The sequence below is a fragment of the Babylonia areolata genome, chromosome 9 (assembly GCF_041734735.1).
Source record: "Babylonia areolata isolate BAREFJ2019XMU chromosome 9, ASM4173473v1, whole genome shotgun sequence".
NCBI classification, from domain to species: Eukaryota; Metazoa; Mollusca; class Gastropoda; order Neogastropoda; family Buccinidae; genus Babylonia; species Babylonia areolata.
In genome coordinates, this window is record NC_134884.1 from 31733480 (window position 1) to 31748957 (window position 15478).

General features: G+C 42.7%; 1 protein-coding gene across 1 annotated transcript in view; it reads left to right on the forward strand.

Moving 5' to 3' along the window:
* Positions 1-7601: 7601 nt before the first annotated feature.
* The window catches only part of LOC143285622 (short transient receptor potential channel 7-like), a 96869-nt gene continuing 88992 nt past the window's right edge, over positions 7602-15478 (forward strand). The window contains exon 1 of the mRNA XM_076593021.1: positions 7602-7838. Within this exon, the coding sequence (XP_076449136.1) occupies positions 7602-7838 (237 nt within the window). The remainder of the gene's footprint in view (positions 7839-15478) is intronic.

Consider the following 15478-nt stretch of genomic DNA (forward strand, 5'->3'; position numbering starts at 1 on the left):
TACTTTTCTCCCCTCCCTCCTCTCTCTCTCTCTCTCTCTCTCTCTCTCTCTCTCTCTCTCTCTCTTTCTCTCTCTCTCACTCCCTCTCTTTTTCTCTCTCTCTCACTCCCTCTTTCTTTCTTTCTCTCTCTCACTCCTCTTTCTTTCTCTCTCTCCCACTCCCCCTCTCTCTTTCTTTCATTCTCTCTCTCTCATCCTCTCTCTCTTTCTTTCTCTCTCCCTCTCACTCCCCCTTTCTCTCTTTCTTTCTTTCTCTCTCTCCCACTCCCTCTCTCTTTCTTTCTTTCTCTCTCTCTCACTCCCTCTCTTTCTTTCTTTCTCTCTCTCACTCACTCTCTCTCTCTTTCTTTCTCTCTCACTCCCTCTCTCTTTATTTCTTTCTTTCTAAGCCCCTTTCTCTCTCTTTCCCATCATCTTCCTGTCTAGTCTCCTCTCTCTTTTTTTTAGTATGCTTTTCTTTCTTCATTTTGCCCAATGTTATGTGGCGAAAGCATTCTTGTCATTGTGCTTATCTCAATATCTTAGAAAAATAAATCTTCGTTCTCTCTCTCTCTCTCTTCTTCTTCTTCTTCTTCTTCTTCTTCTTCTTCTTCTTCTCTTCTCCACATCTTGTTCCTATTGTTATCTATTTATAGCGTTATTGTGTTGGACATAAATATTTATACTCTCGTTTGTGCATATATATATATATATGCATGCGAGTCAGAGTCCGAGTCAGTCTGTGACTGATTCTCTCTCTCTCTCTCTCTCTCTCTCTCTCTCTCTCTCTCTCTCTCTCTCTCTCTCTCTCATGCGAGTCTGTGTCCGAGTTAAAGTCTGTGTCGGATCTCTCTCTCTCTCTCTCCTCTCTCCTCCTCCTCCTCCTCCTCTCCCTTTCGGTGTTTGTCTTGATCCTGTATATCTTGGTGCAGTTCCTCTGATGCCACTCCTTCTAACCACACCCAGTTCACTGCCATCGGCAGTCCCCATGCAAAGTTTGTCCACAGCGAACTATCGATGCCAAACTTTTGAGTTGTGTGTGTGTGTGTGTGTGTGTGTGTGTGTGTGTGTGTGTGTGTGTGTGTGTGTGTGTGTGTGTTGTTGTTCTTGTTCTTGTTCTTGTTGTTATTGTGTTGTTTTGTTGGGTTGTTTATTATTAATATTATTATTATTATTATTGTCGTTGCTTTTGTGGGGTTTTTTTAGAACAAAACATGATTGCAGATTCGTAATTATTGCTTTTCTTACACAGAGAGAGAGTGCAAACACATACATGCAGAGTTTTCTTCCCATCCCAGCATACAACAGCCGCGAACACGGCGTTCTCTGTCCAGAAGCCCACAGGAAAAGAAATAATATGAAAAGCACGCCAGCTCTGTAGAGTTTCATGACCTATCAGCTGAACGCCCTTCATTAAAACCAGCCCCTTGACTGCCACAGGACGTAGTACTTACGTCTATAGTGATATTTCTGATGACGACGTCGTCAAAAGAAGGGAATTCACTCTGGAAAACTGAAATTTCACATATTTGATCTGGAGTCGTTTACCTGTATCTCCAGAACATTTTCTCCGTTTTTTGTTGTTTGTTTGGTTTTTTTTGTTGGTTTTTTTTGTTTGTTTGTTTGTTTTTGTTTTGTTTTTTTTTTGTTTTTTGTTTGTTTGTTTGTTTTTTGTTTTGTTTTGTTTTGTTTTTGGCTGATTGTTTTTGGACATTGATTTATGACCTGAAAGACCAGTTTAGGCCTTGGATCTTGATTGGTTGGATGAAGGTTGCGTTGTTCGAGGTCTTAGCCCACTCTGAGACGGTTCACGTTTATCTATACAGTACAATAAAACAATGCAATACACAATACAATACGTCTTTGTTAATCCGATTGGAAATTACATGTGCATTCAAAGGCTCGTCACTCACACCACATAGTCTCTCAGCCCACAGGCGAGTCTAGCCTATATTTATAAACATGACAAAACTTTAACTTAAAAGTGAAAAGGTTGAAGCAAAATACGAAAAGTGATAAAATAAAAAAAAATTTAACCTAGCAGCTTGATTTATCACACAGTAAAAGAAATCATAGCATGTATCTTAAAGACAAACTAAGTAGGGCCGTTTGCGAATAAGAGACACGACGATAAAAAAAAAAAATACCATTATGTTGTTATAAAATTCTTCAATAATTGCAATTTCTGTAATGAAAAATATGACTAGTAATTATGGGTGCTGACCATCCAGCAATGCATGTGCTACTCACTGTCGTATTCTGACCTGCTTGCCTGCTCCGTCCCTCCCTTCCTCCCTGTGGAGTGTAGACCAGGTTTCACGGCAGGGACTGGATGTAAAAAAAATAATTTAAAAAAAAAAGCGCCAGTGCTTATCTACTATCCTCGAAAATGAAGAATTTTGTTTTGTCTCGTCTTTTCTTGTCTGTCTGTGTCTCAAAATATGTGATATCATATACAACACCTTACATGAATGAACTGATGAACAGAGGATCAGAAGTTTAGGGCGGTATTCAAGCAAGAGTCAGAGGCGGCAGAGACATAGAGTCAAACTCAGAGACTTTAAAAACAGGGCGGTGATGACGCCACCAAAGACGGGCGCAATAGCCGAATGGTTAAAGCGTTGGGCTTTCAATCTGAGGGTCCCGGGTTCGAATCACGGTGACGGCGCCTGGTGGGTTAAGGGTGGAGATTTTTACGATCTCCCAGGTCAACATATGTGCAGTCCTGCCAGTGCCTGAACCCCCTTCGTGTGTATACGTAAGCAGAAGATCCTGTGATCCATGTCAGCGTTCGGTGGGTTATGGAAACAAGAACAAACCCAGCATGCGCACCCCCGAAAGCGGAGTATGGCTGCTTACATGGCGGGTTAAAAACGGTCATACACGTAAAAGCCCACTCGCGTATATACGAGTGAACGTGGGAGTTGCAGTCCACGAACGCAGAAGAAGAAGAAGCCACCAAAGTTTTGGAAAAAAAAAATGCAGTGCGATAAGAACTGATTCTGCCAATGATATCTATTGAAGCTGATGTTTCAAACAACTGTGTCAAAGCTGCTCGGTGAATTTGAAATGGTCTAAACCTATGGTTCGACCAGTGGGCGTTTGTGCTAGCATCAGGCGTCTGTGCGCGAGGTGCGCGCGCGCGTGCACGTGTGTGTGTGTGTGTGTGTGTGTGTGTTTGCGCGCGTGGCCATGTTTGTGTGCCTAGGTACGTTCGTATGCTTCTGAAATGATTATGTGAATCGTGAGGCGAGCGAGCTTAGGAAGAAAATCTATGCAGAATTTCCAACCTCTGTGTCTGTGGGGGTTTTGTGTGTGTGTGTGCGTGTGTGTGTGTGTGTGTGTTTCACTCTCTCCTCCTCCTTCTTCTTCTTCTTCTTCTTCTTCTTCTTCTTCTTCTTCTTTTCTCTCTCCTCTGTGTTTTTTTTCCTCCCTTCAAGGGCTGAGAGAAAGCAAATGTTATTGTGTTATTTGTTAATGCTTCAGGACACTTTATGCTTTTTTTATTTCTTTGTTTCCGTTTTCGTATTTTTGATATTGAAAGCAAAAAGCAATCACAGCTACACTAACAACAAACATAAGAGTAGAAGGAGTGGTGGGAACCTGGGTGGAAAAAAACAGGAAATATTTATAAATAATCTTTATTTAAAAAAATAATAATAATAATAATAAAAATTACAAAACAAAAGGGAACTGGTGGCATTTTGCAAGAACGAACATGGATGGTGGCTGTGATTTAGAAATACTTATCTGCACCTGTGTTTTTTGTGTCTGTCTATCTGTTTGTCTGTCTGTCTGTGTGTGTGTCTGTGTGTGAGCGCATGTGCGTAGGTGCGTGCGTGTGTGAGTTCGAATACATGTGTGCGCGTGAGTGTGTGCACGTGCACGTGTGTATGTGTGTTTCCGTGCGTGTATGCTTCCGTGCATATTCCTACTTTCGCTTTTCAATAGTTAATTAAGATGAACTCATCATTCTTTATCTAGCGCATTGAGGCTTCGTCTGGTGGTCAGGCTTTGAGCGCAGATCGTACTCACATCAACTGAGAGCAGTTCAAGAGTTTCTAGTTTCAACTGACCTTCCCCTTCCTTCTCCCTTCCTCCCTTCCTTCGTTCATTCCTTCATTCCCACTTTCTTCTCCTCCTTCTTCCTCCTTTCCTTCCTTTCTTTCTTCCTTCGCTCCTTCTACCCTCCTTCGTCCATTGCTTCCTTGTCTTAATTTCTCTCGATATTTCCTTCCTTCCTCGCGTCCTTTCATTCCATCCTCCCTTCCATCATTCCTTCCATCCTTCCTTCCCTTTTCCCTTCCCTCCTTCCTTCCCTTTTCCCTTCCTTCCTTCTTCTCTTCCTTCATTCCTTACTGACTGTCTCTCTCCCTCCCTTCCTTTTTTCCTTCTGTTCTTCCTTCCTTCCTTCCTCCCTTCCTTCCCTCTTTTTCTTCCTTCCTTCCTTGCTTTCTATCTTCCCTCCTTTTTTCGTCGCTTCCTTCCCTCCTTCTGTTCTTCCTTCCTTCCTTCCTCCCTTCCTTCCCTCCTTCTTTTCTTCCTTCTTTCTTTGTTTTCTCTCTATCTTCCCTTCTTCTTTCTTCCTCCTGCCTTCCTTCGTTCATTCCCTCCGTTTACTCTTCTTTCATTCTTCACACACACACACACACACACACACACACACACACACACACGAGCACGCGATAGAGAGGGTGAGAGAGAGCGAGAACACGGAGACACAGAGAGAGAGAGGGGGGGGGGAGAATAGATGGAAACAGAGAGGGGGGTGGATACAGAGAGAGAGGGGATGGGGAGGGACGGAGACAAAGAGGGAAAGAGAGGGGGAAGAGGCACAGAGAGACAGAGACACAGAGAGAGAGAGAAGCAAAACTACCTGCCATGATGATACCCCGTGCTCTTGGAAACAAATATTGGTTTTGTCACCTGCCGTCCAAACATCATTAAAATCACCCCCGGCGGTTTGGGAATGATAAAATAAATGCACGAGCGCACGCGCACGCACACACACACACACACACACACACACACACACACACATCAGGACACACGTACCAAAACACAACATGCATACCAGATCGCACGTGCGCACGCGTCCACGCATACATTATTCAGCGATCGTCATTTTTTTTATCACTTACCATACCAACATGAGGAACACGCCAACAAGCAAGAAATCTTGCTATGCATATAACCAAGTGAGCGACAGTGAGAGAGAGAGAGGGGATAATGAGGGTGGAGACTGACAGACAGACAGACAGTGATGGGAAGGGAGGAAGGGGGCCGGGTGGTAAAGGTGGGAGGGACAAAATTCTGTATTTCCAAGGATGATTGATAAGAACGAATGCAAGAGAAAGAATAGGGGAGAGAGAGGGAGACAGACAGACAGACAGAGGTAGAAGCAGAGAAAAAGAAACAGGGGCAATAAACAGAGACAGAGATATAGAAACAGAGAGAGAGAGAGAAAAAAAGAGACAGAGATAAACAGATACAGAGAGACAGAGAGAGATGGAGAGTGAGGTAGGGGGGGCGGGGGGGGGAAAGAGACAGACACAGACAGAGGTAGAAGCAGAGAAAAAGAAACAGGGGCAAGAAACAAAGACATAGAAGAGACAGACAAAAAAAAAAGAGACAGAGATAAACAGATACAGAAAGAGACAGAGATAAACAGATACAGAGAGACAGAGAGAGACGGAGAGTGATGGGGGTGGGGGGAGAGGAATGAATGGAGAGAAGGGAGGTATCACGGCTAATAAGTGAATTATCCGAGAGCTGCATACCCAGGAATTAATGCCTCAATTTCCACTCGTTAAACCCTGCACAGACACACTTGCCTTTCAATTATCTCAGTTGTCTTCTCTTCTCTTCTCCTCTCAACAACACCATTCAGAAAGCCGTTCCCGCCGTCAAAACCGGAAATTGCGTAGATTATTTCCCTTTGCTCGGAAAGTGTAGCCCTGGACTCAAAGCATTTTGATTTGTTAATTGGCAGTTAATCGTTGAATGAGACCAAGATTTTTTTGTTAGTTGTTCCTTTTTATTATTATTATGTATATGTATTAATCTTCTTTTTTTTCATTGTTTTGTACGTTTCTGCTGGGTAGTCCGTGATTTAGAATAACTCGGTCACTACAACACTGGCAGTGAATTTAAACACTGACATCATCGATGATCACACAACGAATGCTAACATGGATCACGGGATCATTAGTGAGAATGTGAAGCCAAATAAAACTAGTCAGTTAGTCTTCCTCTTTTTTTTATCGAGTCAATAACATCTAGGAAGTGGCTAAAGTGTTGTTGTTGTTGTTTTTTCTAAACTAAATGTTTTCGCTCCATCACCTTTCTAGGATATCTCCTACAAGGGATGAAACAGCCACGGGCGGAGGGTGAGGTAATAATACGTGTTGGTCTGATCATCAAGTGAATTTCGTGCGATCCGTGAATGACATCGACGAACGTCCATGACCCAGTAGTCATGGAGGTGATTCTGAAAGGACCATAATAAAAGTCTTGTGGGCGAGGAGCTTGACAACAAAACAAAAAGTTGCGTTGTGCTTTTTTTTTAACCGGTGCAATTATTTTTTGACTTTTTTTCTTGTATAAAGTGACGAACTATGCATGTGATTTTTTTGTAAATCTGCCAAACTACAGTCACAAAGCTAATCGATTTATAGTTTACTGAACAAGAGGGGGTAGATGGAAAAAAATAAATGAATAAAGGTGCGTCTGTATATTATTCTGAAACAGATAATAAACAAAATTATATAGGGAGTACGATGAGCTGGAACCATATCAACCTGAAGGAGTTTTTTGTCAGCCAGTGAAACAGAAAAATCGAAAGAAATAAAGGCGAAAGAAAGAAAGAAAGAAAAACACAAAATAAACGGAAAGAGAAACCAAATAAACGGGTATCGACTGTTTCTGAAAATCTGACAAGATCCAAGGTATAGGACAACAATACGAGGATAAACCACCTCTCGTTATCACACTGAAAAAGAAGAAAGAAAAAGACTTTTTTTTAAAGCAACAAGTGCTTTCAAAACAGTGAACAGTTTTACAAAGTAAGACCCATATATAATTCCGGGGGGGGGGGGGGGTTGTTTGTTTGTTTGTTTTTTGTTTTGTTTTTTTACTAAAGTGATTAAGATTTGCAGAGCAAAATCTAAAACGGTGTCTTTCATATCTTGTTTCAGTTGAACAGCTTTATAGCTGAAAACATGCCTTGAAACCATTCTTATTTTCGGAGTGAGCAAGAAGAATCACATAGCAAAAAAAAACCCTTGAACAGTGTCTTCGCATTAACAATACAGTGAACAAGTTTAAAACAACAGTGAAAACCCCTCAATCATTCCTGACCGTGATTTTTTTTTTACTGTTTGATGTTGTTGGGTTTTTTTTTACATTTGGTGTTACAGTGAAAAGGGTTTACAAAGTGAAACCCCAAACAAACCTTCTAGGGCTTTTTTGTTGTTGTTTTTACGGTGACGACTTAGTAACGCTTTTTTTTCTTCGCCACCACCCGAACCAACCAACAAACCACCTTAAAAAAAATTAAAGCCCTTCCAACCAAAAGAGAAAGACCAAACCAACCAAACACAACCACCACCACCACCACCGCCATGTCACGTATGCCAAGAAACGCCCGGGGGGGCGCTCTAGGAGGGGGAGGAGGAGGAGGAGGCGGCAGGACGCCCCGGGGAGAGGGCCAGGCCAGTAACATGCTGGGTGTTCTGTCCCGCATCAAGGTGGACCTGCCGCACGGAGGGGGGAGGGCGGCCAAGGGGTGGAGGAGGAGAGCCGGGTCCGCTCGCTACAGCAGCTTCCGCTCCACCACCTCGCTGGAGTCCCAGAAAGCGGTGAGTCGGCATGTCGTGTGAGGGTGTGTGTGGGTGTGGGGGGCGGGGGTGAGGGTGGATGGGAGAAGGGTAGGGGGAGGAAGGGGTGGGTTGGGTGTGTGGGGGTCGGAGGGAGGTGTGATGGGAATGTGTGTGTGTGTGTGTGTGTGTGAGGGGGGGGGGAGGATGTGGAGTAGTGGTTGTAAGTAGCTTGGTGTATGTGGGGGAGAGTGGTGGTGAGTATTGTGGGGGTATGTGGGTGTGGGTGAGTGGTTGTGAGTATTTGCTGGTGTGCTGGTTCACCACCTGTCTGGAATCCCAGAAAGCGGGGAGTGTCTCGTGTGGGGGAGGGGGGGGGACGTTAGGGGTAGAAGTGATGGGTGTGGGTGGGTGTGGGGGGGATGAGTGGTGGCTGTGAGTACTTTGAGGTGTATGTGTGTTGGAGGAGGGTATAGGGGTGGGAGGGGTGTGTGATGGGTGTGTGTGGGGGTGGGGGGGGGGGTAAAGTAGTGGTTGTATTAATTTTTGCTGGTGTATGTGTGTGTTGGTCGGGGTAGGTAGTTGTGGGTAGTTGTTGGTGTATGTGGTGGGAGGTGGAGTATGCAGATGGGGTGGTTGTTGTGAGTATCATATTTCTTGGGGTGTGGGGAGGGGGGGTGGTTGTGAGTATCCTATTTTGTGGGAGTATGGGAGGGGGTGGTGGTTGTGAGTATCATATTTGTGGGAGTATGGAGGGGGTGGTGGTTGTGAGTATCATATTTGTGTGAGTATGGAAGGGGGTGGTGGTTGTGAGTATCATATTTGTGTGAGTATGGGAGGGGGTGGTGGTTGTGAGTATCATATTTGTGGGGGTATGGGAGGGGGTGGTGGTTGCGAGAAATGGTGGGTGTATGCAGAGGGAAGAGTTGTTGTGTGTGTGTGGGGGGGGGGGTCGGGATGAGGGGTGGAGAGTGTATAGAGTAATTGTGAGTAGTTTTGTGTTCATGTGTGTGTGGAGGGGGAACAGAAGGTGGGGTGTGGAGGGGATGGGTTCGTGTGTGTGTGTGTGTGTGTGTGTGTGTGTGTGTGTGTGTGTGTGTGTGTGTGTGTGTTTCTCTGTCTCTGTTTTTCGATCACTTTCTCTCTTACCCTTACTCTCTGTCTTACCATCGTTGTCGTCATCCTTACAATCATTACCACTATCAACACCATCATCGTCATTATAAGCATCATCATCATCATCGTCAGTGCCACCTCTACCATCATCATCACCATCATGAGATCGTCAACAGCAGCAGCAGCAGCATCACAGCTATCAACACCATCATCGTCATTATAAGCATCATCATCATCATCGTCAGTGCCACCTCTACCATCATCATCACCATCATGAGATCGTCAAGAGCAGCAGCAGCAGCATCACAACTATCATCAACAGCATCGCCTTCATTATCATCATAACCACCACCATCATCATCATCTTGTTGATGAACAACATTAAAATCATCACAATTACTATAGCACCACTACCATCCACCACCACCACCATCATAGTCATTGCCAATACCATCATTATCATCAACGTCGCCACAATACCACCACTACCATTACTGTTGTAGGTACTAGGGCTAAGAAGAAAGGGGGTGCAGCATGAAAGAGAGAGGAAGACAAGGTCGAGATATATTGTATTTTTACCATGTGTTGAGGAGGAATCTCAACAAAAGCTTAACAAACCCGATAAGAGTGGAGTGATGGCCTAGAGGTAACGCGTCCGCCTTGGAAGCGAGAGAATCTGAGTGCGCTGGTTCGAATCACGGTTCATCAGCCGATATTTTCTCCCCCTCCACTAGACCTTGAGTGGTGGTCTGGACGCTAGTCATTCGGATGAGACGATAAACCGAGGTCCCGTGTGCAGCATGCATTTAGCGCAGGTAAAAGAACCCACGGCAACAAAAGGGTTGTTCATGGCAAAATTCTGTAGAAAAATCCACTTCGATAGGAAAAACAAATAAAACTACACGCAGGAAAAAAATACAAAAAAATGGGTGGCGCTGTAGTGTAGCGACGCGCTCTCCCTGGGGAGAGCAGCCCGAATTTCACACAGAGAAATCTGATGTGATAAAAAGAAATACAAATACAAACAAATACAAGACATACTCACACAGCAAAGATTCAGGGGCATTTTTTCCCCCTCACAGCAAAGACATGTGTTTTGGACACAAATATAAATCTGGCTTTTATGATATTGATATTTTGTGTCGTGTGTTTTACCCTGCAATACCCAATTATCACACAAAAAATATATATAATTATCTATTTCGTATCACAGGATTCTGAGCCGAAAGAGGTAAGTGATAATGGCTTTTTTGTGCAATTTTGATATATGATTTTTTTTCTTTTTTTTTTTTTTTTTTTTAATCCTTGCTTGTTTTTTTTTACTCACGTGTGAACTTACAAAGGCAAAGTGAGTCGATGTAATCGCCCTGATTCTGTTGTTGTTGTTGTTGTATCTGTATGTATGTATGTCACGAACTACAATATACATAGTAAGTGACCTTTTACACAAGTTTGACAGTAAATATTAAAACAGATCCAATGATAGCATCAGGTGAGACTGGTTGTATCGACATACTACGATATGAAGAAAAAGGTGTAATGGGAGATAATTCCATGTAAGTGAAAGAGAACATATATCTACACACGTTCGTATTGATACTACGTTATCTAAATAAGGTGAATATATCAAATTTATGACACTGAGGACCAAAAAAAAAAAAAAAGAACTAAATTAAAGAAACACCACATGTGATGAAAGCGTATTCATGACACGGCAGTGACGGTCAGTATGGTCAGTACTTGTTCCTCGTATTAAAAGAGTATAATAATAATAATAATAATAATAATAATAATAATAATAATAATAATAATATATTAATGTAAAATATTTATGTATGCGCATATCTATATACAGAGAGAGAGAGAGAGAGAGAGAGTGTGTGTGTGTGTGTGTGTGTGTGTGTGTGTGTGTGTGTGTGTGTGTGTGTGTGATAGAGAGAGAGAGAGAGAAAGAGAGAGAGTGAGAGAGAATCTGAGGAAGCATTCCGAAGAACGCATAACTCTATCCGAGATTAACAGTTATCGGAATTTTACACCCCCTATCTGCGAATGTTTGTTTGTTGTTGTTTTTTTGTGGGGTTTTTTGTTCGTTTGTTGTTTTTGTGTGTGTGTGGGGGGGGGGTGCGTGGGCGAGGAGGTTAGGGAGGATGGGGGTGGCGGGGGGTGGTTAAGGGGGTAAGTAGAGGTGTTAATAAATAAATTCACCGGATCCGGATACCGATCCTAATCACGACCAGAATCCTACAGATTGGTCCTTGACTCCATGGTCAATACGTCCTTTTTTTTTTTTCTTGTTCAAGAAAATCCGTCCACAATGTTTTGCGTGATCGTTATGATAAACAAGGAATAATGAGGGGAAAAAAACAGACTGAAAACAGCCAAACATGAACGATCCCACAGATGTTTAAAAAAAAAAAAAAAAAACAAAAAAACACTTCGTCTATTAGGCATAAATAACAAGACAACTAGTGAGACAATAACTGAACCAGATCGAAAGGGCCTTACATGTAGGCTTTGAAACGTGGGCGAAACAGGCCCAATTTGCTGCGAAAATCGGCGACTGACGTTTTAGAGCAATGACAACATATAGCTGACTTCTGTGTTCATATTAAATGCTCCAGCACTTTTTAATCTACGATTTTGAACAAGCCGTCTTCCTCGAAACTTCTGGTAGCCATGACTACGATGATCAATGCTAGATGCTTCATGCTTTTTGAACAAACACTCGTGAAAGCTTTGCAAGCAACTGACAGCTGATTCACAGACTGGGACAACTATCGCTTGGAAAACCCGGCTTTGCTGTCGATAAAGAACGAATTATGTAACTCGTGTAAAGTAACGATGTTTTGTTTCTGGGTTTTTTTTGTTTTTTTCTATCCATCATCAGTCACACAAGTAATGACGGCATCACGCCCACGTATACTTTACAAATGCTTTTCTCAGTCTTTGATATCATATCGATGTCGTTAACGCTGACATAAAAAAAAAATGGAAAGCTTCCAAAATATTGCTTTACCACTGTAGTTAGATTTCAGACTTGTTAGACCATATGGTAACCATACCCCCCCCTCCCCCCCAAACCCCCTTACCCCGGCGAGGAGGGGGAGGTTTCATTATGATTCCCCGAAAATTTAATCAATTTTCCATCCAAATATACCTGTCTGTCAAAAATGAATTACGGTATGAATATACCAGGGTATGGTTAAAAAAGGCACTGTTTTTGTATTATCGCGAAAGTATGTCATCCAGAAAAATGGTATGTTGTTATTAGTGAAGTGTCCTTTTTGATTAAGATTAGGTTTGTAGAGCTTCATATTATATCACACAGCCTTCTATTATCAAGAATGACCTGCTGGAATGTACCCTAGGGTTACAGGTGTTCTATTACTGACCCAAACTCTGCAGTGTCAGGAATCACGTTGCAGCAATTTGCAACATTTTATTTGGTAAACAAAGCATCATTATTACTGGTTTTTGTGTCCAAACACCACACTTACATCAGCAGGAGGATTCTTCACAATATCTGCTTTAAAGTTTAGTCAGTTTTTCTGTCCACAATTACCTGTCCATAACTACCTGCGGATGAAGAATCCAGACTGTTTTTGCAGTTGCGAAAGGTCTGGTCAACACAGCTAGCAGACAGTTTAGAATTCATTGCAAAACTAACTCTAATCATTCCTTTCAAATTACAAAAAATATCACTTAGTTGTTCATGTGCACTACCAAACTGTGCTGTCTTTCATTTCTTGCCACAAGAACCTCTTTCTTGCTCTTCGCATATTTTAATGGTACACTTTTGTAGTTTTTTATCTCCATTTTGGGGGACTTTAAGATACATATTTGTGTCCGGAGTGAGTTCCTTTGCACTCGGTGAGTTCCTTTGCACTTGGTGAGTCTTTGAAACTGCAACAGATAAAGAATCCCCAGAGCTTACAATCCCGAGGTGGGCTCTGATCGCATGGTCGTTGGGTTTCCCGGCCACAAAGACTTCAGTGGAGGTGTGTCTGGTGCAGGTGCCTAACTGAGCGATGATGTCTATGAAGCTTGTTCCTCTCATGAGTTTTCCCAGAGTACCAAGAGAACAAGTGAAGTGAAACGCACTAAGACATACTGCGTTCTTCTGGAACTGTTCGTTTTGCCAAATGGTCATCAGTGATTTCTTTGCAACTGCAAAGTCAAACCTGATAAAGGCATATTCCTGACCCAGTTGTCTTGTTGTGTTCAGTGACACCTGCAGAATTTGTTGCACTATTATACTGTCGGTGACAGGATGAAGAACAGGTTCCACTGTCAACTGATGACTGCTTCAGCACATTGACCAGATTCGTTCCAGTGACTGACACCCAACCTGACAGTCTGTAATGGTGTGCTCACAGAAGACGTGTATCTGGTCAGAATCTGCATGAATCTGGACATATTTGTGTCATCTGTAGTGAGTTGAATGGAGACATGAGTGTCGACTATTTTGTGTATGGGCTTTACCTTATGGTTTGTGAAACATGGCTGGAGCTCTGGGGGCTAATACTGAAGGCTAGGTGGGTGTGTCAATGAAGGATATGCGTCACTGAGAACCGGTGTCTTGGCCTGGTTTTCAGAGTTTCTTGCCACTTCTTAAAATGGCAGTGCTACGTGTTGAATGTGTTGTGCCAGATCTTAATCCTGTTTCTTGTAAATTAATATTGTCTCCGCAGGAGTGAGGAATCACGTTATCGGGAGAGATGGTTTCTGCCAGCAAGCTGTTACTTTGAAGTCCATTGTAGCAGACTGCAGTTTCAAGTTTAAGGAAATAACTGTAAGACATGCAGTGGGCAAAGTGATTCAAAATGTGAATGCTGACAAGTTTAGTACTTCCTATTAAATGGCAGATTGCAGTGCCCAGAACGATGTGCTTTACCATTTCCCCTTGTGAAACAATAACACGTGTCTTGAAAAACAGGTGGTGATTCTGTATTTCTTTTCATGGGCATTCTTCTTTCCAGTAGGAGCACATTCCGTACAGTCCTTTGCAGAACCAAGAGCCTTTTGATATTCAGTCACAAAAGACGCCATTGTTGGGGGGCAACGACTCTCTTGAGCATCTCTGTCACTATGAAGGAGACAGCGGAGAGTGAGGGCTGCCTCTTCCAACCTTCTATCCTCTGATGCAGATGCAACAAACGCACTTGTATGTGTCCGGTGAGTACAGTAATCACCCCACTGATTTGGAGCTGCAAATTCTATTTTGCACCCAGTATGGTCAGTCCTGTAGTTTGGATCGTGGGTGTTTCTCTTGCATGCATGATACGTCTCTCAGCGTTGATGCACGCTCTACATCATCGCTAATGATGTTCTTCTCCATTTACTCGCACACATGGTTAAATTCGTCCCAGTGGGCTTCCTTTTGTAAATAATTTATCTTCTTCCATGTTTATAAACATGTCTCACATTGAAGTCCCATCCGAAATATTTTGTGGTTGTGTGCTTCTCGTGCAACAAGATCTCTCGTGTATTTAGACGATCACAATTCCCTTGGTTAGAAAAGCTGCCTCTGATCGACATTTCAGCAATGTTGCCACACTTTTCCCCATTTGAGAGCTATGGTCTTTAGAAAGTGGGTCCCGCTCCCTCGCTTTGTCACGTGTGATGCAGCAGTCTCTTGGAGAAAAAAAAAACCCTTTCAGTGCAAGTTGTCTTTTCCTGGAAGTTGGTGGTCCGGCTGTGTTATCCCCCTTCTCTTTTGCTTTCTGTCCTTATGTCAGTCTTTCACTGTTTGCAGTTAAAAACATGTCTTGCATTTATAAAGTGAAATACGTACAATGTATCATCCAGTCTCTTTGCAAATTTTGTGTAACCCTCAAACATTGTACGGGTTTTGTGAAAACATCAAATTTCATATTTCTCAGTCTGAGCCTTGCTTTGTTCGGTCGCTAATCTTATGTCTGTCTCGAAGTTGGTTTTGTTGTGAATGATGCAGAATTGGTGTATCCATACTTCTAAATTTCATGCTGATCACAAAGAAAATGAAGTATGTTAATTATTCTGGGACTGTTGCGTTGCAACCAGGTATACCCCAGGCTTCATCTACATGGTTTTAAGAAGGAAAAGCGACCAGTATATGTATGCTCCCCCTGCATTCAAACCACAAAAAAAGCTGTAATATTGATACAGGGTTATTTCTTTCATAAAAATGCATTGGAAAAAAAAAAGAAAAAACGCCCCGCTTCATTGTGGCCCTTGCCGTCGGCTGAGACACAAACCACGTGAATTAGACCGATTAAATGCAACACTACATATTATCTACATATTAAAATACGAAACTATTTTAATATAGTACGTAATATGCCAGCAGTTACTTCACGCAATGAAAAATCTGATTATATAGTGGAGAGTGTCTTGCCTTAGTTACACCCCCACTCTCTCGGCCAAGAGGGTTTCAGGACAGTCGGCGTTGGGATGGTTCCCAAAGACCAGCTAGCCCCCAAGGCTGCAGCACTAAGAGCCAGTGCAATGTTGCCTCCTAGTTTGAGAGACATAGTCCTTCACAAAAGACTAAATGATTTCCCATTGCATCTAAGACTATAGTTCTG